The sequence below is a fragment of the Colossoma macropomum genome, unplaced genomic scaffold (genome assembly GCF_904425465.1).
Source record: "Colossoma macropomum unplaced genomic scaffold, Colossoma_macropomum, whole genome shotgun sequence".
Lineage (NCBI taxonomy): Eukaryota > Metazoa > Chordata > Actinopteri > Characiformes > Serrasalmidae > Colossoma > Colossoma macropomum.
In genome coordinates this window covers 6,203,716-6,229,141 of record NW_023494809.1, presented here as the reverse complement: position 1 = coordinate 6,229,141, position 25,426 = coordinate 6,203,716, and the positions used below count along the sequence as shown (strand labels likewise).

Genomic DNA, 25,426 nt, shown 5'->3' with positions numbered 1-25,426 from the left:
CGGCAGAACCGACACCGCTGGACAAACAGCCATAACATAGTTTACAGGGTCTGTCTGCAAACTGCAGGACAGGGGCGGAACATGGAGGGGCGGAACCACTCTGGAGGTCGACTGATCAGAACAGAGAGGGCAAGCTGACCAATCAGAGCACTCTGGGCTCATCAGGAGGCGGGGCTTAAAGACAGAGGAGCTCTAATAGAGCATTTCAGACAGAGGGTCAATAGAGATGTACAGTATGTGTTTTTTGGACACTCAAGCTGTAAGTCTATTCTAGTAGACCAGAATTAAAATTATAAATATTAAATATAAGCATAATAAGTCCAAATTTAATTTGGCACAAAACCTTTTACATCATGTGAACCTTCTTTAGGTCTTTGAAAGGTTCTTCACACTCATAAACCTCTTTTTTTGAAACATGGTTCTTTAGGGAACCAAAAGGGGACCTTTATTTCTAAAACTGTAGTAGTAATATTAGTGTTATTGGTTTTCACTATTATTATTGATTATAGTCTTCAGATTGATGTACTGTCACTCCTGTAGTGTGATCCACTCACCCTTGGGCACCACGTTCATGGAAATGTATTTGGTGGTGTTGGTGCGGAACTCGTAGTAGTCGTAGGTGAGCGTGCGGTCGAAGTAGCAGCGGTAGGTGCCCGTGTCGTTGAAGGTGACGTTGAGGATGTAGATGGATCCGTCCTGCAGGTCCTGTGTCTTCTTACTGCCATTCCAGTCCAGACGGTCAGTAAAACGGTCATCCGTCACCGTGCCCAACATGTCCGCATAACTGTAAATCTACAACACATGAGGACATGAAACACAGAGGCGTCAAACTTGAAGTGAGAAAAAAATCAAACTTACACATTAAAGTGGTAAAAAGTGTGAATATGTCAGAAACCACATCTATTAAAGCAATAAGCCACGAGAGGCTGTGATTTTATCACGGGAAGGGTTTAAACTCCCCTCCCTGTGATAGAATCCTACTTGAGGCTGGATCTCAAACGGCTCCCTGCTCCCTACATAGTGCACTACGTAGGAATTTAAATACTGGACACTGCAGCCCAATCAGGAGCCATTTGGCAAATCAAACTGTAAGTACTTTAATTTAACCCTGCGATGTTAATGAAGGAGCTGTTTAGGCTGTTGGCTCTTTTATCCTGTTAGCTAGCTGAACAGCCTGGTTCTAGTTAAGAAAATAAGTTGTCAGCCCCTCAGTTTAAACAAGAAAACATGTTCTTACTTCACCCGTACACTCTGAGCTTCATGCCAGCAGCATTAGGGTCAAAGATTATTCCGTTAACAGCACAAGGGTTTTGTTATGCACAATTCAGTGGTTGTGAGACGGTCATAGTTGTGTGAATATTGTGGATTTTACAATGGCTTTAACTGCAGCTCAGCCAGTCAGATTTTAGGACCAGAACTATCCATTATACAATATAAGTTACTAAACTTTGAGGCAAAAGTGGGATGATTTAGGCAAGCTAAATTGCACCATGCTAATTGGTGAGGTATAAGCTTCCATTACTTCTTAGCTACATTAGCCTCGTGGCTCCAATGCTCAAACTAAAGAAGCAAACTACGTTTTGGGATAAGTGGGGGAAAAATGGGTAAATTAGATTTTTTGCTTTAAAATCCTATTATATACTCCTTAATGTGTCCTGGACATTTAATCAACGTTCCTAATTAATCAAGAAGTCGTTTACATCCCAGACTGACCGCAGCAGAGGACAGGTTTAATGGTCAGTGGTGCTTTATTAAAGGTCAGTGTTGTGCCCTCTAACTAAAAAAAGGCTTCTCAATTGCCCTCTGAAGTCGTCTCGTCATTTTGTAGTCAGCTTTGGGACGTCTAAGCCATTTTCTCTATAGAAAAAATGAACTTTGGTAAATAAAAGTGTTCCAAAACAGATCATTGTGTCTTACAGTATTTCCCATAAATAATACTGGGTCCTGAGGCCATTGGTCAAAATGCTAACATTGCTTCAAACAGGCTAGTGGATCATTCTCAGCACTGCAATAACTGACGTGGTGGTGGTGTGTTAGTGTGTGTTGCGCTGGTCTGAGTGGATCAGACACAGCAGTGCTGCTGGAGTTTTTAAACACCTCAGTGTCGCTGCTGGACTGAGAATAGTCCACCAACCAAAAATATCCAGCCAACAGCGTCCTGTGGGCAGCGTCCTGTGACCACTGATGAAGGACTAGAGGATGACCAACACAAACTGTGCAGCAGCAGATGAGCTATCGTCTCTGACTTTACATCTACAAGGTGGACCGACAAGGTAGGAGTGTCTAATAGAGTGGACGGTGAGTGGACACAGTGTTTGAAAACTCCAGCAGCTCTGCTGTGTCTGATCCACTCAGACCAGCACAACACACACTAACACACCACCACCACGTCAGTGTTACTGCAGTGCTGAGAATGATCCACCACCCAAATAGTACCTGCTCTGTGAGGGTCCATGGGGGTCCTGACCACTGAAGAACAGGGTAAAAGGGGGCTAACAAAGTATCAGAGAAACAGATGGACTACAGTCTGTAACTGTAGAACTACAAAGTGCACCTATATAGTAAGTGGAGCTGATAAAATGGACAATGAGCGTAGAAACAAGGAGGTGGTCAGAATGTTATTGGTGTATATACCAACACCAGCTACTCAAACTGTAGGGTAAAACTGCCAAAGCCTCTAAAATACCACACTGGACGAGGCTAACTGGTCTGTGTGGGCTATTTTAGTGAGGTTTCCAGTCCCTGTGATGTCAATTCAATGTATAGGAGTGTTAGCCTGCGTGTAGCATGTAATATTCCTTCCTACTAATTGGGGAGATCCATTGATATGGTGAGGAAAACGTTTATAGGACAAAAACAGCTTTGGAACAGTTTTGTCTAAAGTGATGTTGGTTCATTTTCTCCCGTCAGAGAAGAACGGCTAACGCACAGGACACTCAGGGTGCTAAAGGAGAAGTACAAAATGACAGCACATCCTCAGAGGTCCATAAAATATTTAAAGACAATATTGCTTCACGATTTTCAGATGCTGATCTGCTGTTAGAGCTAAGAGCAGACAGCCCGACTTCTGCTGATGGAGCTCTTCTTAAGCAATAGCAGGACTGCTTAGCGCAGCATTTACTGCAGCAGTGCATGAAAAAGGCTTTACATCAAAACTACTAACGTGGCTAACAATGAACGAAAGACTGGATTTAGGTAGGAGACAGTTAGCTTTATGCTGAAGTTATCATGCTAGCTTTAATCTCATCGTTAGCCACGTTACCCTTACGGAAAGCTGATCCTCGTATTTCAAATATGTGACATATCAGCATGTAAGGATTTCCATTAAATCCAACTTACATTATGTGACATATATGCAAACTTGTATATGCAAAATTATTTTATATATATATATATATATATATATATATATATATATATATTAAATAATGTATGTGCCTATATACAAACAAATATATGACAGAAAGCATTATTCATATGGATGGCATATATTACTTATATACACTAGCTTCTTGTTATATATGTAATATGTGTTATAAATGCTTGTTTTTATGCATCTTCTTTGTTCATTCCACAAACTTCCTAATGAGGTGTATATTAATATAACAGCTACATAACTAAACTCTAAATACATGCACAGTGCAAGCTATGCAATAAAATAATTAAAGACATACATAAAAATATTGTTGCCTGGTACATGAATATGATTAATATGTTAATATAATTAATATATACGTGTTCATCCACCTATCAGGCTTATAGATATGATTGATGTATTATACATATATGTCCAATATTTGTACACAACTTACATGGCCACATATATCATGAAGGGTCAGGCACATATTTTAAAATATATGTCCATATATCAGATGTCTGTATAAAGTATTTCAAGCATTTAAAGCTATAATGCTGTGGATAGTTAATCAGCCAAGACGTGTTTGGTGTGTTAAGTTTGCTTCTTTTTTCCAAATAAAACCATTTTAGATTCAAACCTTTTTCGTAGAATAACAATGGTGTATTATTCCATATATATAAGTCCCTTCACTGTTAATAAGAGGCATATTTAACAACTCAAGTAAATCTAAAAATATTTTTATTGGGTGAAATAACCAAAACAGAATGATCACTATATAGACAGATGTCAGTACTGCTTTCTAACACTGAGTGTGTTTACATACATTCAGTAGTCTGATCATAACTGGATTTCTGCGGTTACCTGATTATTCAAATGGTCATGTAAACAGCAAACTCTGATTTCTTAGATCGGAGTAAGGTCTGGAAATCCGATTAAGAGGTCTGATAAAGAGAGCTGGATTTTAGCTCAGTAAACAGCTATAAACACATAAAATCATCATATTCTTCATTAGAGCACAAAATATTTTACTTTTTTTACTTATTTGACTTGCATGAAATGTTTTGGTAGTGCCAGTTCTTAATGTTCCACTCTGATTTTCAGGCTTTGGGACTCATTTACTTCCAAACAATGGGATCTAACTGCTCACCATGTGGCCAAGAGGGACAGGGATGCAGCCTCACTTCCTGCTCTAAATTGCAGGGGCGTGGCTAAAATAAGATTCCGCCTACATACAATACTCTGTGTTTCTGCAGTTATCTGATTATTCAAATGGTCATGTAAACAACACACTCTGATTTATTAGATCGGAGTAAGGTCGAGAAATCTGATGAACAAATCCAATAAAGACGTTGGATTTTAGCTCAGTAATCAGATTTCTCAGTGCTGTAAACTCTTACTCTGATTTCTTTCGGATTTCTCAGTCTGATCATGTGTGAAAACAGACTGCGATACCAGAAATAAATGAGCAGCGTCGCCGCGAGACGCAGCAAAACACTTTCTGGAGTGACGCTGGAACCAAATACATGCTTGATGAAGTGAAGGGTTTAAATATTCTTCCTCTTCTAGATGATGTTTGTTCATATTTTCAGGTAAAGCGTCGCAATGTTTAAAAAACGCCGCATCATGCAGTTTGAGTTTTACATTACATTTATGTCTCTTCTTCTGTGAGTTTATTGGCTGGTTGTAAAGCAGAAATCTGATCACTGTCTGACCCATGTAGACCTGGAGTTTCTCATTATCTGATTACTCAAGTGCATGTAAACGTGTTGACTGGATTACCAGCAAAATCTGATTATTAAGTGGCTGATCGGCTGCATTTGAACTAAAGTAGAAATGATATAAATTTGAATTAAAATGTCATTTTAAGGCCCTTGGCTGGGCCACTGTTTATCCTTGGAGCTAACAGAGCCTGATAAATGCGTTTACTAGCAGATTCAGTGAATATGTTACTGTTTATTACAATATAACCTCCTTGTTAGGCTTTTAGAAGCCCTCCTTCATTGCCATTCATGGAGCGCAGTGAAGTCTCTGTAAGGCTGAGGAGACCACAGCTGACGTCCAGGAGAAACGACTTCCATGAAAAATGCATGACGACCAGCCTTTTTCTCTCTCTCATTATAAATGCACTGCAGTCGTTTCTCTGCAAAAATCTGCTTCAGTGCTTTTTGGGTGTATCTCTACTCGTACTTGAGCTTATTCACCATTTTTACAGCATATGCTTTTCGGGCACAATGCAGAGTGAATATAGATAAATGTACTATATGCATACTGTATATAGGTTCTGCCAAACTGGCTCAAAGTCAGAGCTGAAACACATTTTACGTTTAACTGATCTTGGCCTTTAGACTCAAAACCTCTTGCTTTGAGTGACCCTATCGCTTAATTATGTTTATTTTGTTAAATCAAATGATGGAACGTTCCATTTTGTCACTACCAAAACAATCATAACTCTACCTTTACCTCAAACTTCACCAGATGTTTCAGTAGTGACTGTTTCAATGACAATTTTAGCTCATTTTGAGCTCAAAAACCCGTTTTCGCCAGTTCATGACCAGCAAACACAGCTCTGAACAGCTGTTCACACAGAAAATCATCATATTAAAACATATTAAAACACAAAATATTTTACTTACTTGCACGAAATGTTTCATTAGTGACAATTCTTAATGTTCCACACTGATTTTCAGGCTTTGGGACACATTTACTCCAAAACAATGGGATCTAACTGCTCACCATGTGGCCATGAGGGACAGGGATGCAGCCTCACTTCCTGCTCCAAAATACAGGGGCGTGGCTAACATAAGGCTCCACCTACTGTCTAAAACTCTGTGTTTTGGTAGTGATATGAAAACACAGGACAGCATTTTTTTTATTTAAAAATTAAACTCATGGTAAATCTAAATCGTTCAACTCCACTTTTAAAGAAATCAAAAAAAAATTCAAAAAATGAAAAAAAGTATATAATTTTTCACAAGTGGGTTTGGGACAGACACCTCCCAATAGAAATAAATGATTATTTTGTATATGTTTAGCTTATTACTCTCTCTATTAATGCCATTAGTTTAGATAGATCAGAACATAATCCTCGTAGATATCTAAGGTCTGAACCCTTCTTTGCTTTTTTAAATAGTTGTTTTTTTACTGTGGGACCACAGCTTGAACTGAATCGATAGAAAGTTCCGAGTTATTTTTTTACAAAAACTGTAAAATTCTATTAGCCCTCCTAAATCCCTTATGGTGCATAATCCAATAAATCTTTTCATTTTTTAACTATTCGTACCTCATTTAAAAAATGGGAAGAAATGTGGAAAATACATATTCTAATCTTTAAATACTTACAATTTGAGTAGGTATGTAGGAGATATTTTATTATGATTTGTATTTGTACAGTTCTAAGTTTATCTCCTGCTAAATCATAGGTTTATTCTATCCACACCTAGACACTTTATTTCAGTACCGATATATGCACATATTTATTCAGTATTGTCATTATATGCTGTTATTGCACTGCCTTTTTCATCTCAGGTTATAGATCTTATTGAGATTTTTGTATATTTCTAGTTGTATATATGTCTGTAGATAGGTTTTTTCTATTTCTTCTTCTTTTTATATTGTTTCACCCTTATTATTATTACTGTCCTGTGTTGTGTGACGGATACTGGCTGCTAAATTTCCTTCAGGATCAATAAAGTATTGTGACCGGAAGGTCGCCGGTTTGATTCCCTCAGCTGACAATATGTGACTGAAGTGCCCTTGAGCAAGGCACCTAACCCCCAACTGCTCCCCGGGCGCCGTGGATAGGGCTGCCCACCGCTCCGGGCAAGTGTGCTCACTGTCCCCCAGTGTGTGTGTTCACTAGTGTGCATGTATGTGGGTGTTTCACTGCACGGATGGGTTAAATGCGGAGGTCTAATTCCTCTGTGTGCAAACACAGTAGGCTAATGGTTCTGAATTCTGAATTCTACCTATCTATCACCATTAATAGTTCACTGAAATCCTAGACTTAATCTGTGTTTAAAACACTGGACTCACGTGGGTGAAATCGCTCTCTCCTTTAGCCATGAACCACCAGTCCACTGTAGCTGAAGCCTCCACTTCTCCTCTCATCTTACAGGAGATGCAGCCCAGTTTAAATCCCTTGCCGGCGACCGCCTCGGTGTCCGAATCCACCTCCACACACGCGCCATCGCTGAGCAGGGCTGCGGGGACGACATGACACACACAGTCAGTCACTCAGCACATGCATTATCTCTAACTACAGAGCTCTAAGCCTATATTAACATATTGCTGATGCCCATTCATTATTTCTACTGTCTCTGTTATTTTGGAGCTTGCAGGCATTATTGTGATTACAGCCAGCTGGAGGTTAGCTTTATTTTTATTTTTTTTTTCTTAGTTTGTCGTGCGTGCTTCTGCCACTCGGAAAAGTGCATGCTGGCTTTTCTTTCTTTGTGTCTAAGGCAGAGCATTTGTGTTGCGTAGTTTATTTCCACTCATAAAATCAACTAATATGGCCATAAACTAGTCCAAATTGCCTGCGTATTGGCAGATTACTTTGCCAGGGGCCGGGCTGTGCAGGCAATGGTCACTTACCTCCTTCCTTACAGTCTGGACTCAATAATGTTCAACCATTTACTCACCAAAGCTTTTAATTCTTGATTTTTCTATTCAAATGTTTATTTACAGACCTGTAAATATTGGTAATCCTATGGTATGCGGTAGGCTGCAGACATTTCCAGGCTCCGCCCACCAATGTGTTCTTTCATAGCTACTGTTGCTAGGCTGGAAAAGCTTTACAGACCGCTTTTAAAAATCCCATTCAACCCCATTCAATTTATATCACAATGCCTACATTTAGAGTCGGTTATTCATTCAGCCTAATGAGAAACTGTAGAACAGACTCAGTTTATATCACAATACCTACATTTAGAGTCAGTTATTCATTCAGCCTAATGAGAAACTGTAGAACAGACTCAGTTTATATCACAATACCTACATTTAAAGCCAGTTAGAGTGGGTGTTAAAATCTCACATAATTCATAATTCAATTCAATATTATACAGTGGTGTCTGGATGCATTTTTGGAACACAAAAAAAAATGAAATTTGTACATCATTTTAACACCTTTAAAAATTATTTACATTTATAATAACTGATAATATTGCTTTTTTTGAGTATGTAATGTTTTGTTAGAATACTAAAATGAAACATGCTAACCATGATCCCTAGCTTCAAGCTAACTGTGAAAAAATGCATTAGCCGCGAGCTAACAAATCACAAGCTGATGCTGTAACCACAAGCTAATGTGGTAACTGCAAGCTAACGCACTGGCCCCAAGCCAGAGCTGGTTTATAAGGAGTGGCCACTGGCCACTTCCTATTTCCCTTATTATATCAAAAACAGGACTGCAAACAGCAGAGGGCGCCCACGAGCAAGTCCTCAATGAATGGGGGTAAGTGGAGCTAAACGGCTAAAAACGAAGAGTTAAAATAGTTTCTAATCACTGAACCAGAACTTTCCTTTAGTTTTAGACAGTAGAAGGATGGATTTCACTAAAAAAGCAAAGAAAACTCACCTGTATGTTTCCTTTTTCTACAGTAAACAGGTTTTGGGCAGCAGGATGCTAACATTACTGCTACTGAGTGCCGATTGGTTGGCGAGCGGAGCAGCTCATTGGCTGTCCACGCTCACTGACGTCATGTCTTAAACTCCTATAACTCGAGTTTTAAAGCTTCTAAGAATATAACAGCAGTGTTAAAATGTTTTATGCTGTTCTGTGTTCAGGAAATGAATGAATTCTTTTACATTAAAATGTTTAAGAATTCATAAACTATGATTTTGATCAAATGCTCCATCTTAACCCATTCATTTGGACTCGCTTGAGAGCGCCCGCTAGCGTCTGAGAAACCCAGAAGACTGCATAGATTATTGGAAACTTTCTGTATAGCCTACCAATCAGATGTTAATCCCTCATTAATTTCTCATTAGGTTGAAAGAGACTTTAATAGCGTTCTGTAAAGCTTGTCCATTATTACAACAGTAGAACACATTTGGAGAGGTCATCTGGATCCGACTTAATCTGAAAGACTCCAGACTGTGAGGCCTCTGCTACAGCCAGGACCCAGGCAAAACTTTCTAGGATAAACCATCATCCAGGGGATTTTGAGGGGAAATAAAACGTTAGCAGTGAGAGATGCTGGTCCACATCCTTCTGCAGCCCACCCTCTATGTTACGGAGCTACTATCATATATAGATGCAGGGTCTATATATGCCATCAAGGTTGCATACACCGGCCGAGAGGAACACACCTGCACCTCCAAGTGTCTCCCTCTCTTTCTTTCTGCATCAACCAATCGTTCCGTGTGCTATTTTAGACCTCTGACCCCTGGAGGGACGTTTCATTGCCGCTTAATGGCGGGTTGAGGGACAGAGCACATATAGCACAGAACATCAACGAGTGAGAATGTTTAGCAGAAGCGCTGTTACGGCAACTGCTGCTGGTACATTAGCGGTACCATCTGTAGCGCCGTGAATTAATCTCTGATTTTTGGTTTAAAGCAACATTTCAGTAAAAAACTGAACGGCTTCCCCCTCTAACCCCAAATTTTATTCGTTCAGCTAAGACATGCTGGGTTTCTCAAGTTTGCTTCTTCAGTTTTAGCTCTGCAGCTACAAGGCTAATGTAGCTAATATGTAATGGAAGCTTATTAGCTTTGCTGCATGGCAAAATCACCACACATTTGCCTCAAACCATAAAATAGCCTTACACTCCTTGACCATCACTGTAATACCCACTTCTGATGTGTCTTGAATGTGGGAGGACTTTTTGAAAAACTACAACTGTTTTGGGATGGATTTTTGTTATCAGGCTGATTTGAAATGTTTATTTTGTTCGTTAGCTGGCTAATTCAATATGAAGAGTGCTAATGCTACTAATAGAAAGCTGAATATCTTTGCTGCAGCTATAAAACTGCATTAACTGTCTTCAAAATCATCATTACAGTGGCGAGAATGGGTCACTCAAACCACAGAAATGACCTGATGAAAAGGACAGCAGGCTAAAAGCTAAGAGCTACAGTCAGAAAGTGGCTACTTGGCTATCTGGACATCTCAGTGTGGCTTATTTTCTTTGACTTAAAGGGTAAAAACTCATCTCTGGTGTCTCTTTTAGGTGCTAAATAAAGAGAAAATCTCTGTTTTGTTGTTTGACTTGTTAGACTAATTACACTACTTACAGTAGCCTGTTTGTTTTTGTTAGCCTAAAGCTCAGTAGCTAGGCTAGCAGTCAGGATTATCCTCACCACAGGGATTCTATATGACATATTTGCACAGTGCATGCTGGGTATTGTAGTGAAAGAATGCTGAGGAAGGAAAATATGAATATAAAACTGATCTCTGAGGCTTACAGATATAATGCTGCACTGCATAACACAACAAATTAAACACTAGTTTTAGGCACTTTTAGCAACTCAGCACCTTGATTTGAGGCAAATGTAAAGGATTTAAGTATGCAGTTAAGTTAATTAGTTTATATAGGTTTCTGTTGCTTGTTAGCTACATCGGCCTTGTAGCTCCAGTGCTAAAACTGAAAAAGCAAATTTCAGATGCGAAGCATGTCTTGGCTAATCGGCAATATTTGGGCTATGGGGGAGATTTTCTCTGAGCTATCGCTTTAAAGTTTTAGCATCTCTATATTGCCTCTACTCTGGGGGAGGTTCAGGGAGGAGCAGTGCAGCGGATCTTGATGGCTGACAGCAGGAAGAAAAAGAGAGAAATGAAGAGAAACGGGGGCACACTTGCCACATCAATACGGGAGGCAGGGGGGAGGAAGAAAAGCAGGAGAAGGAAAGAGAAGAAAAGAGGAGAGAAAAGGAAAGAAGAAAAGAGAATGAGTTAAACTTCAGTTACAGCCACCAAACTGAGCATGGGGGAAAATCCCAGGCTTTTGAAGGGGAATTCCACTGATTTTTCAAAATTTCAGTATAACTGAGTGAGTGGGACATAAACAGAGAGATTCAGAGTGGTTTGGTGTGAAATGGTTCAGATGTCTTTACAGTGGTGGTGATAGGAACCAGGGGTCGCCATGACTACAACACAAATATAGACATTTTATTTACTATCCAGAACCACCAGTGAACCTACACGAGTCTTCTGAGTCTATAAGGAATGTTGATGATGGGGAAAATAGTGATAAATGGTAAAAAATAAGTTTTGTCCACTGGGATTTTTTTTTTAAAGTATGTTTTAGGCCCAAATCTTCAAAAAACTATTGTTAAACAATCCCGCCTGCAAATATGATGGGTAGATTTGCACCAGACACAAACCTGACACAGCATGAAAGCTGCACATTGACTTTAATTTAACTACAACTAAATCAGCTATTATTCTAATTCATACTGACAGTCAGTTAAACCTGCTTGTGTGGATTCATTCAGGACACAGCGGGAGATACAATGCGTCTGAATTAAGAAATTAATGGAAAAAAGTGGAAACAAATACAACGAAAACACAGAATTAACTGTTCGGCAACACTTCACTCACAAGTACTTCACTCGTGTTCAGCAGGAACAATAACACTGTCACAATAAAAGTCCTGTATAATTCTGCAAAATACTACTCTTGGAAGTTTACTTGATTTAATTGAACACTTAAATATTCATGAATAATTATTAGCAGCAGTAGTACACTCTCAAAAAAGATGGTTCTTCAAGGGTTCTTTAGTAAAGAAAATGGTTCTACATAAAACCATGAACACTCAAAGAACCCTATTGCATGATTAAAAGGTTCTTTGCAACATGAAAACTTCACAAAGAAAGTGTTGTGGATAGTTCTATGTAGAACGTTTTTGAAAAGGGTGCTATATAGCACCAAAAAGGGCTCTTTTATTGTAACAAGCTTGATATCGAAAAAGCAGGAGAACACTTTTGGTTGGCCATTTTTGAAAAGGTTCTATATAGAACCATCTATAGCACATTCTCCATCAGTCTGACGAACCATTTCAACATGCAAAGAACCCTTTCATCATGCAAAAGTGGTGAATGTTCAAGGTTCTCTATGGAACCATTTTCTTTACTAAAGAACCCTTGAAGAACCATCCTTTTTAAGTATGTAGTAATATGACAGTATATGTTATTTAGTTAAATCTATATATGGAAAAAACAATATGGGACACTTTTGTTTTGCATTCTTTCAACTGGCCTTCTTTAGAGAAGATCACCTGGCTAGAGGCCTCCAGGTAACCCGAGATTGCAATAAACGCTCCTGACGTCTGGTTCCTATCACCACCACTGTGAACAATTCTGACTTGGTAAGTTTATCTAGAATGGAGCGTTTCACACCAAACCACTCTGAACGACTCTGTTTACATCTTAACCACTAAATTATGTAGAGAATTTGAGAAATCAGTGGAGTTCCCCTTTCACCGAGACATGTAAACACTGTGGCTTATGCGGCCCCCACTGCTTTATATTCATTACTGGCAACATAATCCTTTTAGCATGTTAGCATCATCACAGTACAATCACATATCACGTCTAGAGAGATGGAGAAGCGAAGAAACTGTTCTTTCGAGCACACTCGCGGAGCACAGACAGAACCGCCGAGGCGCCGGCTGATCTGTGAGGAAAGATTCGGAATGTCTCCTGACAGAGAAAGAGGGTTTTTTCGGCGCTCCTTCAAACATCCAGCCACACACAGGTCAAAATACAGAGATAACACTGAAGGTGGTTATAGGAGAAGACACTGCTAAAAAAAAAAATAAATAAATAAAGTAAGTGGAGCAAGAGATGCTGCTCTGGAGAGACAGATATTAAAGGAATACTCCAGCGTTTTTCAAGCTCATCTCTGTTTATCACATCTGTAGCAGACGGTCAATTAGCAAAGAGAATGATTTTGATACGTTTCCCCGAACTTAGAAAAGAACAGAAAACCCTGTAGCTTGAAACTCACTTATAATAGAAGTCAATGGGCAGCTGCTGAATTTGATCCGTAAATGTTTCAAGCTAAGTATGGATTTTTGTATGAACTCTTCAGTCAAATGTATTTAAGGCCAGCGAAGCTATTTCTACTGTTTTATCTACTGTTTTATTCTTCGTTAATAACATGATTTTTCAGAGCTGTTGTTGCCAAAAATTCATATAAAATTCATAGATTCTTATTCACTTTCTTTGCATTTTAGAACACATGAACAGGAAAATACGTCACACTTAAGATGCTCTTCATCAACAACAATAAGTGCTTATTGATCTGAAAGAGCATCCAACAGTAAAAGAAGCATCGTGCATCTTTAATGCAGTGACAGGAAACAATGTAGCACACAGAAAGTGCAGATTCTACATACATTAAATTGATCAAATGATGGTCCTGTTGCAAACAGAAATGCGTCCCTGACTGGTGCCGGACTTAGACTTGTCGGATTTATGTGGTTAAGCTGTAGATCTGTGAAACTGGTTCTTTCCGAGATGGGCCGAGTGAATCATGGATTCCATTGTACTTTTACACTGCAAAAAATGATAATAAGTTAAATCATCCTTAAAAATCATCCTTAAATCTTGTCCTGGGGTCGGTAACATGCACCTCCGGAGCTGCATGCAGCTCTTTTACTGCCCTGTGGCTCCACAGCAGAATCAGATTAGTAGGTAAAAATAAAATAATCCTCCTTTACAGTAAAATAAAGCTCTGCTGATCGTTCAACACAGTTTATCAATAAACGGTCTTAAACTCTGGAGTTAATGTAGAACTGCTAATTCACCCTTTAACCCTGAAGATCAGCGCAGACTGCTGGTCACCATAGCAACACAGACAACAGTCTCGCCTAGCTAGTAGCTAACGAAACGGCAAAGAGAGAGATTTAAGATGAACATCGATAATTTGGAGACGAATGAACTTATTTGCGTTTATAATCACTCCAGCTGGTTTCCTGATTCGTTTAATCTGCAATGAGAAACTGAAACACTAAAAAGTCGTGAAGTTTCTCATTCACCAGTGTCTTGTTTGAATTTTCCTGTTCCACCTTAAATGATGCAGCAGTTTCATTCTGGCACCTCAGGCACCATTTAAGGTGTAACGGGAAAATTGGAACAACAAGCTGGAGAACGAGAAGAGCCTTTAGCCTCGTAAAATGTTGAACGTTGAGAGACATTTTACAAGAAACTGTTCTACCCTTGAGGAATAGTTTCCTGCTGGAGATGCGAGAAAAGCAGCTATAGCTGAGCTGAAGCAGCAGAGAAAGCAAGTCTGTGTTTTTGTTTATATTATATTTTTAGCCTATACTAGAATATCAGCACATACTGAGACATATTTACAGACAAGATGGTAAAATGGACATAAAATGTTGTGGCTCCCACAGTGGTTTGATTTTTTGTTCAAGGACAAAATAGCTCTTCTTAACATTTGGGTTGTGACCCAATTGACTTGATTGATCTAGTGAGTATGTCTTATAGATATTCGACCTACTTCTAAATGCTTTTAACTTGTTTTAGGTCATTTTATATAATGCGATTTTCTTATTCTGTTGGCAGATCTTTCTTGTTCCAAGAAATAATGCAGTGGAAGAGATAAAATAACAGGGATAGATTGAATTTGATAATATTCTTACAATATTCTAACATAAAATATCAAATATTAAACTGACTAGAATTAAGATGTTTTTGCTCACAAAGATATGGTTTTGCAGTAGACCGTGTTGCCCCAGTGTTGGCTAAAATTTCATACGAGCAGCTCTGAGGCACTCTCAAATCAAATTCACTGTTCTTCTTCAGGAAAGCGTGTTGAATTATAGTCCGTGCTAATCGACCGTACCGTAAAGATACAGCCGACAGAGACTGGGCTGAAAGTGCTGCAGTGTTCCTTTAAGTGGATCATCCGTAGAAAATGAAAGAGCACAGTACGCTGTAGGCCTCAGCCCCGGCCAGGACACCTACATTTGAAAGTCAGCCGCATCAAACCATACGGTTACATAACGCTCCTTTTGCACAGATTATGTTATGCAACTTATTCCAGAAAAGGCAGATTAGGAGGCACAATGAGCACTTTTAATCCTCACTTTTCAATTTAGGCAGCCCAGAGCAGCACCGCTGGCCTCTTACACTCGCTCTCTGAAGGAAAAGGTTCACTGACAGGAGCCTGTGTTGACCTTTATTAGCAGTAAAATGTCCCCTGTCCACCTAAGGTGGCCCTCTAAACGAACCCTATGACCAGCAGGGGTTCTAGGTCTTCAGAGAAAGCCTAATACTTTCTGCAAACTAAAAAATACATGCATGTAATTTTTATTTTAGATTTATTTAATATGATCATCACATTTAAACAACAAGTATCATAGTAATTCACTGTTATTCATTGTTAAAGGGTTAAATTCTTGAAACGACCAACAGAAAACTGTCCAATCAGGATTGTTTTCTCTGTGTTATCTAGGTAGATACAGCCAAGCGAGCTCTCCCATTGGTCAGGACTTCAGTAGCTGCACTGAAGGCCTTACACGTTAGATTAACTACCGACGTAATTAGGAAGTGACAGAGGACTCAAGCAGTCATGCTCTGATTTACAATGTTGTGAGAATAACATCATTCTAGTCCTTCTGGAAGTTCTAGATACATCGTTGACTGTGAATACAAGCCGTAGGGCGGGCAAAAATATCATACCACGATATTTTGGCACAGAGACACAAAACACAAGTGGCACATTTAAAAACTGCCAACTGGGTACAATGATTACAGTCATACTGTGCTGCACTAAATCCTGTTAAACAGAGCTAAAGAAATATGCAGGTAAGCACTGACAATATCAGTGATATGCTCAGAGAAGCATGTTGTTCATCACGATAAAAAATATATATACATATATATCACGTTTACCTAAAGAGTCACTGTAAAACTGACACACACAAACTCAAATATATTTTAAAGGGTCCACATCATGGAAAAATGTATCTTCTTACTTCTTATCTTCTAAACTCACTTTTTTGAAATAAGAGTTTTGCTTTTTGAATGAGAGCAGCCAATCAGAACAGAGCTCATTTACATATCATCACTGTCCAAAGAAAAATCTCCAAAATGGCAGCTTTTCAGGAGACAGTAAAATTTTCTTTACTTATACTGTAAGTAAATGTAAAGTGCAATTCCTTTGCTCAAATGATGTAAAAAAATGGGAGATAAATGTTTTTCTTTGGACAGCAGTGAAATCAGTCTTAAAGGCACAAAACTATACAAATGTCTGTTACAAGCTTCAAATCTAGACTGACCAAACATTGTACCAGTGTTAGCTTAGCGCTAAAAGACTATTATAAATCCCATACTAGTATATTTAATATTGAGTGTGTTTACAGGCACTTAATAATCTGATAACTGCAGAAAATCAGATTGTGTCAGTAACCGGTTCAGTGTGTTTACACTTAATAATCTGATAACTGCAGAAAATCAGATTGTGTCAGTAACCGGTTCAGCGTGTTTACACTTAATAATCTGATAACTGCAGAAAATCAGATTGTGTCAGTAACCGGTTCAGCGTGTTTACACTTAATAATCTGATAACTGCAGAAAATCAGATTGTGTCAGTAACCGGTTCAGTGTGTTTACACTTAATAATCTGATAATGGCAGAAATCTGATTATGATCGCATTATAAAGTGCATGTAAACACACGCATTGTTGTTAATGTGTATTCCTTTCTATGCAGACATTAAAACCAGGTCCAGATTTCTGTTATGACTGATTCTAAATTGTGCGTATGACGAAATCTTGTTATGATCTGTTTCTGGAAAATGAACCTTTGTTCTTGACCTCGTTGACCTTGTGTTTGTGAGAGAGAGATGCCACATACAGGACACAGGCTGACTTCATCTCCATGTCACACACTCAAGCTGATTCGGTGTCCGGGGACATGGTAAACATCCATGACATTTCCCATGATGCTCAGCCTTAGGGATCAGACTTTCCATAGGAACAAACGCTCTTTCTGTGAGGCCGTGCATACGAGCCTGTTTATCATCACAACAACATCCGTCTGCGAGTGAAAGGAGCGAGAGACAGAGGCGCCTCTGAAGCTGCTCTACAGCTAAAAGAGCCTCATTCATCACGTCCTCACTGGCTCTTCACTGTAGGACATTGTTTAAAGGGAAAGTTTGGCAAAAAATGTAATTTACAGTTTCACCCCAAATGTAGCTGATCAGCCAAGACACATTTGCTTCTTTAGTCTTTAGGAGCTACAAGGTTAATGTAGCTAACAAGCATTGATTGACTGATTCTTTTACTGCCACCCAACATGTTAGTGGTAATGCATAAATGGATTTTAAAGCCAAAAATCTTCTCAAAACGATCATAAAACAGTGTCTCAGTCATCAGGCAGTGAATTCATAATCATTTCATGTAGTAACTTTCTGTGAGGGAGCTTTTAGAGGTGGACGTCTGGTTCCTATCACCACCACTGTGAACAGTTCTGACTCGGTAAGTTTCTCTAGAACAAAGCGTTTCACACCAAACCACTCTGAACGGCTCTGTTTATATCTTAACCACTTAAGTATGCAGGAAAATTTGAGAAATTGGTGGAGTTGCTTTTTCCTAGCACCAGTGCACCCTGTCTGTGTACTGGGGATGAACTAAGCATGTTAAAATCAGACATTATTTTCATTCTTCTTTGGTTAATTTAACATTAACAGTCAAATATGAAAATTAGTGAGATTGCACATCCATACTAATAATAATAATAATAATAATAATAATAATAATAATAATAAATAAATAAAGTATGCACTCTTTTAGCAATTGCATTATTCTGAAATAGCTTGTTTACTGTTTTTATTGCCTTTATTTCACTGGGCTCCTGGTCAAATTCCATGTTTTACTGAACTATCCCTTTAAAGAGCTGTGGTGTTCATGGTTCTGCTGGTTCTGGTGAGACGCCAGCAGCTGCAATCTTCACCCTGAAGCCTCCAGACACACAGCCTCGCCTTTAAGGCTCAGTCTGAGACATTACAGTGTTTCCAGCAAAGAGGCCACACTTCTCTCATTCTTGTAGTGCTTGAAGTGACAAACTGTGAGGAACAAATGTTCTACTCAGTACCAAATCTGCTGGTCATCCGGAGACCCGGCCGAAGAACCCGGCTCTCAGTTACTACGGTAACCAAAAGGCATCTTAAAAAGGCATCTTAAAACACTTTATTCAGTCTGTATTCAGTACTGCATTTACGCAGCATCACCGACTTCCTGAAGGTACATTTTACTGTTACTCCACCAGATAATTTTTTTTTGGAGCCTTTTTGATCAGTTTTGTTTCCCTCTGTGATCCATTAGTATTTACCAAAATTTCATTTTTTAGTATTTTAGTATTTTTATGTTCATTTTTTTCCTTCTATATACTTGTTTTAATCTTCTTGAAAGACATTATTATTATTATTATTATTATTATTATTATTATTATTATTATAAGATAGATTAAAACAGGAAAAACAAAATAATTTTGTAATAATAATAGTAACAACAACACAAATAAAGTATGTTAAATAACATGACTTAATTAATTATATATTATTATTATTATTATTATTATCTCTAGGGTGTATTCTGCCTTCCACCCACTGACTGCTGAGATAGGTTCCAGCTCCTCCTGTGACCCAGAAGGACAAGCAGCTGTGTGTGTGTGTGTGTGTATTATTATTATTATTAGCATCATCAATAGTAGTAATAGTATTATTAGTGAAAACAACAATAATGAGAAGAAGTAGTACATGAATGTTATTATCATTATTATCATTATTATTATTATCAATAGTAGTAATAGTATTAGCAAAAACAACAATAATGAGAAGAATCAATAAGTTAATGTTATCATTATTATTCATATTATTATTATTACTACTACTATTATTATTTTTTTATTATTATTAATAGTAGTAATAGAGGTAATAGTATAATTAGCAAAAACAACAATAATGAGAAGAAGTAATAAATGAATATTATCTAATTTCGCTGGTGTTGATTTGCTCAGCTGTGTGCTGTGATGCTGTAACACTGAGCTGCTGAGAGAGGATGACCCTCCGTTTGTCCTTGTCTGCCCTTGTACAGATTTAACAGACACGTCCTCCCCTCCCCCACCACACACACTCACACTCACACTCACACACACACACTTACACACACACACGTTTCTCACAGCGCTGTGTGTGTGTGTGTATGTGTGTGTGTGTGTGTGTGTATCTGCGTCACTGTGAGCTGAAGCTGGAGAGACTTTCTGTTGAAATCACGCTCCCATGCTAACGAAGCTAACAAGTCAGGGAAACCCATCACTGTACTGTTCTAGCTGTGTGACGTCGTTTAGTCCAGGCTTATCAGTTTTACACTCTAAATGGTTCCTTAAGTTCTTTAAGTAAGCAAAGAAAATGGTTCTATATAGAACCATGAACACTCAAAGAACCATTTGCATGATTACATGGTCCTTTGCATCATGAACTGGTTCTTCAGATTGATGGAGAATGTATTGCATATGGTTCTATGTAGCACCAAAAAGCATTCTTCTATTGTTCTGTTGTTGATATCTTAACAAAAGAAAAGCTTTTTGGGTGCTATGTAGAACCATTTTTAAAAAGGTTCCATATAGAACCACATACAGCACATTCTCCATCAATCTGAAGAACGCTTTCACCATGCAAGGAGCCTTTAAAGCATGTGAATGGTTCTTTGAGTGTTCATGGTTTTATAGAACCACTGTCTTTACAAAAGAACCTTTGAAGAATGTATGCTAATTGTTGCGGTACTAGCTTCCACATTAGCGTCGTAGCTCCAGTGCTGAAGCTGAAGAAACAAACTTCAGACACCAAACACGTCTTGGCTGATAGGCCTATTTTACAGGAACCGTAAGTCTGTAAACACTGGTAAAAGTTCAGCTATTGCCTTTCGGACAGTTACTGACCTCAGAAATACAGGCGTTCGTATCACTTCAGCACCACAGAAAAGAGAGTCACTTTATCTTTATCATAGTTGCCAAGATTCGAGGATGAGTCCAGAACTGTCGGAGAACCAAACACACAACAATGTGGAGTCCAGACTAAATAAAGGATATAAATGCTTTGTGGAGAAATTCCTTCACAGTAATGTCAGCTCCACATCAGTGGAGGTGAAAATAACTATAACCAAAAAGCTGGATTAGCCATGTTAGCTGGAGATGCTGAAGCAGCTCACTAACAATAAACTACTTGGCAAAAAGCTAAACATGCACACACACCAGCAGGGGGCGCCGGGTCGTCAGGGTCCGTAGCGCCACAGTGGACGTTTTAAACACTGAATGAACATCTGCTCCCGCTGAGCTCTCGCTCTCTCAGATACCGACAGCTTTAGAGGGAGAAAATGAAAACTGTTCCTCTGAAAGCGGCTGAAGCAGCAACTTTACAGCACAAACTGCACATCAACGTTAGTGAGCAGCGCCGAAACACAGACACAGAGGTTCTTTCACTCCGTATGACTCATTTCTTCTCTGCTCATAATCAGCTGATAAACCACTGAAACTGAGATGAGGCTGTTTTCGCTTCAAGCTCGAACACTTGAGTGAGCTGTAAACGCTCAACTCGTCATCATTGTTTTTGTTGTTACTTTAGCGTTAACTGCAACAAGAACTTCCAGCAGAAAAGATGCAGAAATGTGAAAAGGGCCTACCATCGGCATTTAGGGTAAAGGAGGGAAACCGTACAAATCTGCCAAACTGCCGCTTTAAACGGTGGGTTGCGTTAAACCGTGTATGAACTGTGCAGTTCATCAGTATTTCGACACCGTCCGAGTCTCGATTTGAGGCGCTGGACGTCACTGTCTCTGCTCTGAGGCCTCTGCAGCATTTCTCCCTGTTCAAGGACGACTGTCTGTTTCTCTCTGTCACTTTCTTCTTTTTCCATCCTTCATCTCTCTCTATCAGCCTGCCTCTCGCTCAGCCTCATCCTCAAACACTGATTGCCTACCCACAATTCCACAGCACACATCCTTCAGGCGTACTGGAGACTCACCATCACCATTCTTCTCCCATCAGACACATGCAGAAGGGAAATGTGATCACAACTGCATTGGTTTTGTAATTTTGTAAATCAGGTACAGTCAGTTTTAGAGCACACTAACATGTTATATACTGATCAGGGATGCGCGTCAGTATTTAAACACTGAAATCACTCAAGTCGTGTCGTCATTCTGTAGTCGGTCTCATGCCTCTGTTAGACTCTCCAGGTCTGAGCTGACCTCTATGTGGGACAAATAAACGAAAATCGCTGCTATTGTGCTAAACAAACAGTTTTCCTCCAAACGTCACCAGATCCTGATTATGCGGTCACTATTGGTTGCGCCTCAAAGAGTTCCCTAGTTCAGCAGTCCAGGTCCTAATCAGGCAATCAGGCATTTTCTAGAGTGTTTCATTGTGAGAATCATTCCCTGAAAGTTCCCACAATGCACCATAAACCCGACTGTCCACTGCTCTCTGACTGGAACAGCGTCACGCCTCCAGCTCGCCTTTCGGAAACATTTGAAATGGAGGACGAAAGCTGGTTTTTATCTCACTTCCCCTGTAAAAAGTATCAAAATGTGTGTTTTTTACACTTGTGAATAAAAAAATCCTACCAGCAATGAGAGTTTTGGTCTAGCAAGACAGTTTATCGCAGTTTATCATTCATTATCAGTTTTCCACTAAATGTGCACAGCAGTGTGTTAGCTACTCGCTAACCAGCTGCATTTGTTCCTGATTTAGCTTTACTAATAGGCTGTGATGCTAATGTTCGTCACTACCTGCAACACGATCACCACTCTATTTCACACCTGTTTAACCTTATTTATTCATTTTACGAACAAATCATGACATTAAAGTAGCGTGACCTGCTAACAGGCTATAGGTCACTAACAGGCTATAGCTAGCAGGCTATAGCTAGCAGGCTAACCACGCCCATTTTGAAATATGCAAAAACTTTAAGCTTATATTGGTAACACTTTCTGTGAATGTCACCTTTGTAAGCATCTATAAACACATTCATAACATGTTATAATGCATTCATAAGGCATTATAAACATGGCTATAAATATATATAAAAAGGCATTACACATTATAGCCATGCTTATTATGCATTTTGAATTGTTAACATAATACATTATAAGTACTGATCATAACATAATATAAGAGCTCATAAGTTGTATTTGTCCGCTCTAAGTAAAGTGAAGCGTACTGTACTAAAGCCTCCTCCAGTGTTCAGAGTGAGGCTTCAAGTTGAAGTATTTACTGAAGGATTTACTGAAACACTAAAACATTCACAGTAAAGCACATTACAGGCTTCAAATGTCAGAGTTTAAACTAGTGCTGCCATCAGTGTTTTACCCAATGTGGGAAAGGTAATGTTCACCACCGTTAGCTTGGTATTTGTCTTTACGCTCTCCAAGCTGGGACTGACTTCTTTGGCACTGACAGTATAACATGTTATTAACACTATTTATAATCCATTATATTAACAATTCATAATGTATAATAAACATGGCTATAAAGTGTAATTCAGTGTATAAAAATTAATTTTTATAAATGTTTATAATCATGTTTATAATGCCGTATGAAGGCATTATAACATGTTATAAATGTGTTTATAGATGCTTACAAACATGACATTCATAGAAAGTGTTACCCTTATATCTTTACTGAAATGATCAGCTGACTGTTCAGTCACAAGATGACTGTGTTTTAGCCACAGCCGCTCTGAGACACTGTTTTGTTTTTGTTGACAGCGTACTTAAGGTGCTTTTCCACTGCATGGTACTGGCTCGACTCGACTTGACTCAACTCTACTTTTTTGGTTTTCCATTAGGCAGAGTGTGTAACTGGTTCTGGTTCTTTTATGCTCATGAATACAAGCGGCAGAAATGAGCGTTCTCCGCAGGGCGGCTACACCCAACGACAGGGTGAGGAGCTCGGTCATCTGGGAGGAGCTCAGAGTAGATCTGCTACTCCTCCGCATTGAGAGGAGCCAGTTGAGGTGGTTCGGGTATCTGATCAAGATGCCCCCTAGACGCCTCCCGTAGGGGGTTTACATTAAAAGTAAAGTCGGTTCTTTCCTTCTCCGGTAAAGTTACCATTTTGGGGATATGAGGTTTTGTTCCGACAGCAGCGAAATTGCTTATTTCAAGTTTGTTCCCTGTAGAGGATGTAATAACTGGTTTTAAATCAATAAAACAATAAAATATTTGTGTATTCAATATATTTTTTAAAATAATTCTGAATTGTACACAAAAATCTAATCGAATCGTGGTGAAATTTGAGAATTCATGATGGATTGTTTCCCTAACTTGTTTCCTAAAGAAGAATCAGAATCGAACACACACACCACTCCTCGTCACACAGTGATGCTGAGTGAATCACCTGTGGTCAGCAGAAGGTTATATCAAGCCCAGGTTCTGCTGACCAGCCTGTCTGATGATTGGCACACGGCGTGTGGTCAGCAGAAAGGGACTCTGAAGGAACAGACACTTTTTTCAGTGTTTGGCCTCCAGGACAGTTTATGGCAGTAAACGACGTGACGTGATTACATCACAGATCATACACGTCCTCCAGAAACAGGATTACTGCTAACATCACTCATCACTGTCCTTCAGTGTTCAGGTCTACTTCCCCTCAGAGGGATCTTTACCGGTAATGAAGTAAGTACGACTTTATTTACCTTAAACAGCAGCTGAGTCATCAAAACACTGTTCAGCAGGTTTAAACTGATACACTACAGTTTTATATTTCTACACTGAATAAGTGGCCACACTGAATTTACTGAGTTCAACAGTGTTCAGAACGGGGCGAAAGTCAGAGCTGCTTCATTTATTTAACGTCCAGTAAAAACATCACATGAAGTTCTTCGTTTTTCATGAGAAAATTAGATATTAATCTACTTAATATAACGAACAAGAAAGTCAAAGGAAAATTAAAAGTTACAGAGAAAACGAGACTCCTAACAACCACCTGGAAGACCTTGTAGACACCAAAACTAATTTATTTCCAGGTAAAACACCCACTGAGTAGAAGTTATTCATGTTTTAGGAGATATTTGTGAGCAGATTAGATTTAATATAATCTGCTGGCATCACAAAGGAGAAAGTCAAAGGAAAAATAAGTGTAATAATAAGTGTTTCTGTTTATTCCCAACAGTAAAAAAATTAATAACTTGTACTTAACAGCTGTTTTACTGGAAATGGTACAGTACTGCACATCATTTGCACATAATAAACTATATTACATCAAACTATTTTGTCTTTCACTTTGCTTACTTTTGGCAGTAACAGTGCTGATGTAATGTACTTTATTGATGTGGCAATGTACACATTTCCTCACTGCAGCACTGTTTTCAGTGTAGCTGACTATAGCAGCAGGTTGTAGGACAGTTTGGTGATTCTCCTGCTAATAAACACACCTGCTAAACCTGCTAACTCACTGCTGAGATGAATGCTTGCCATTTTCTCTCTTTTAATCCACTCAAACAAAACACCACCACAAGCCTCATCATGGCTCAGCACATAAACCTCATCACATAAACCTCTGACCTCAAATTGATTCAAGTCAATTATGATTCTGTATGAAATGATTCCGTGCCTGATGAAATCATTTCACCATGATTCCATTTGATCTGGTTTATTATTCTGGCATTATTCTTCAATACGTGGTCAAATTACAAGTCGTTGATTTTCTAAGGCCCAGTCCCATTTCTTATCTTTACCCCTACCCCTTGTTTTCGAGTGTTGCCCCTTGGAACTGAGTTACAGGGTAGTGGATGAAATCTCCCCTCTGAAATGGGACCCTCAAATAAAAAGAGCATCACTTCATTAACAGCTACCAGCGCTGCTCTGTAGGCGACCCTGCCAGTCTACAGTGACAGCAGAGGAGGGTAAAGTTCAGCTCCTCACTGCTGGGCTTTAGTTACATTTAGGGCATCATATGATCTTCAAAGAGGGGGCAATTATTTATTATCACCCACCACTAATTCTTCAGTGATATGAAGCTGAAGTCGGATATTCACCAGCTTCTTGTTCGAATTTTTCTGTTCCACCTTAAATGGAGCAGCAGTTACATTCTGGCACCTCAGGCGTCAGA

General features: G+C 39.0%; 1 protein-coding gene across 2 annotated transcripts in view; it reads right to left on the bottom strand.

The window, feature by feature from the left end:
* scn1ba (sodium channel, voltage-gated, type I, beta a) overlaps positions 1-25,426 on the bottom strand; it is a 46,761-nt gene that overhangs the window by 9,296 nt on the left and 12,039 nt on the right. For both annotated transcript variants that reach the window (XM_036558369.1, XM_036558370.1), the window contains exons 2-3: positions 7,391-7,557; positions 555-792 (exon numbers count right to left, since the gene is read on the bottom strand). In XM_036558369.1, coding sequence (XP_036414262.1) covers positions 555-792; positions 7,391-7,557 — 405 coding nt within the window. The remainder of the gene's footprint in view (positions 1-554; positions 793-7,390; positions 7,558-25,426) is intronic.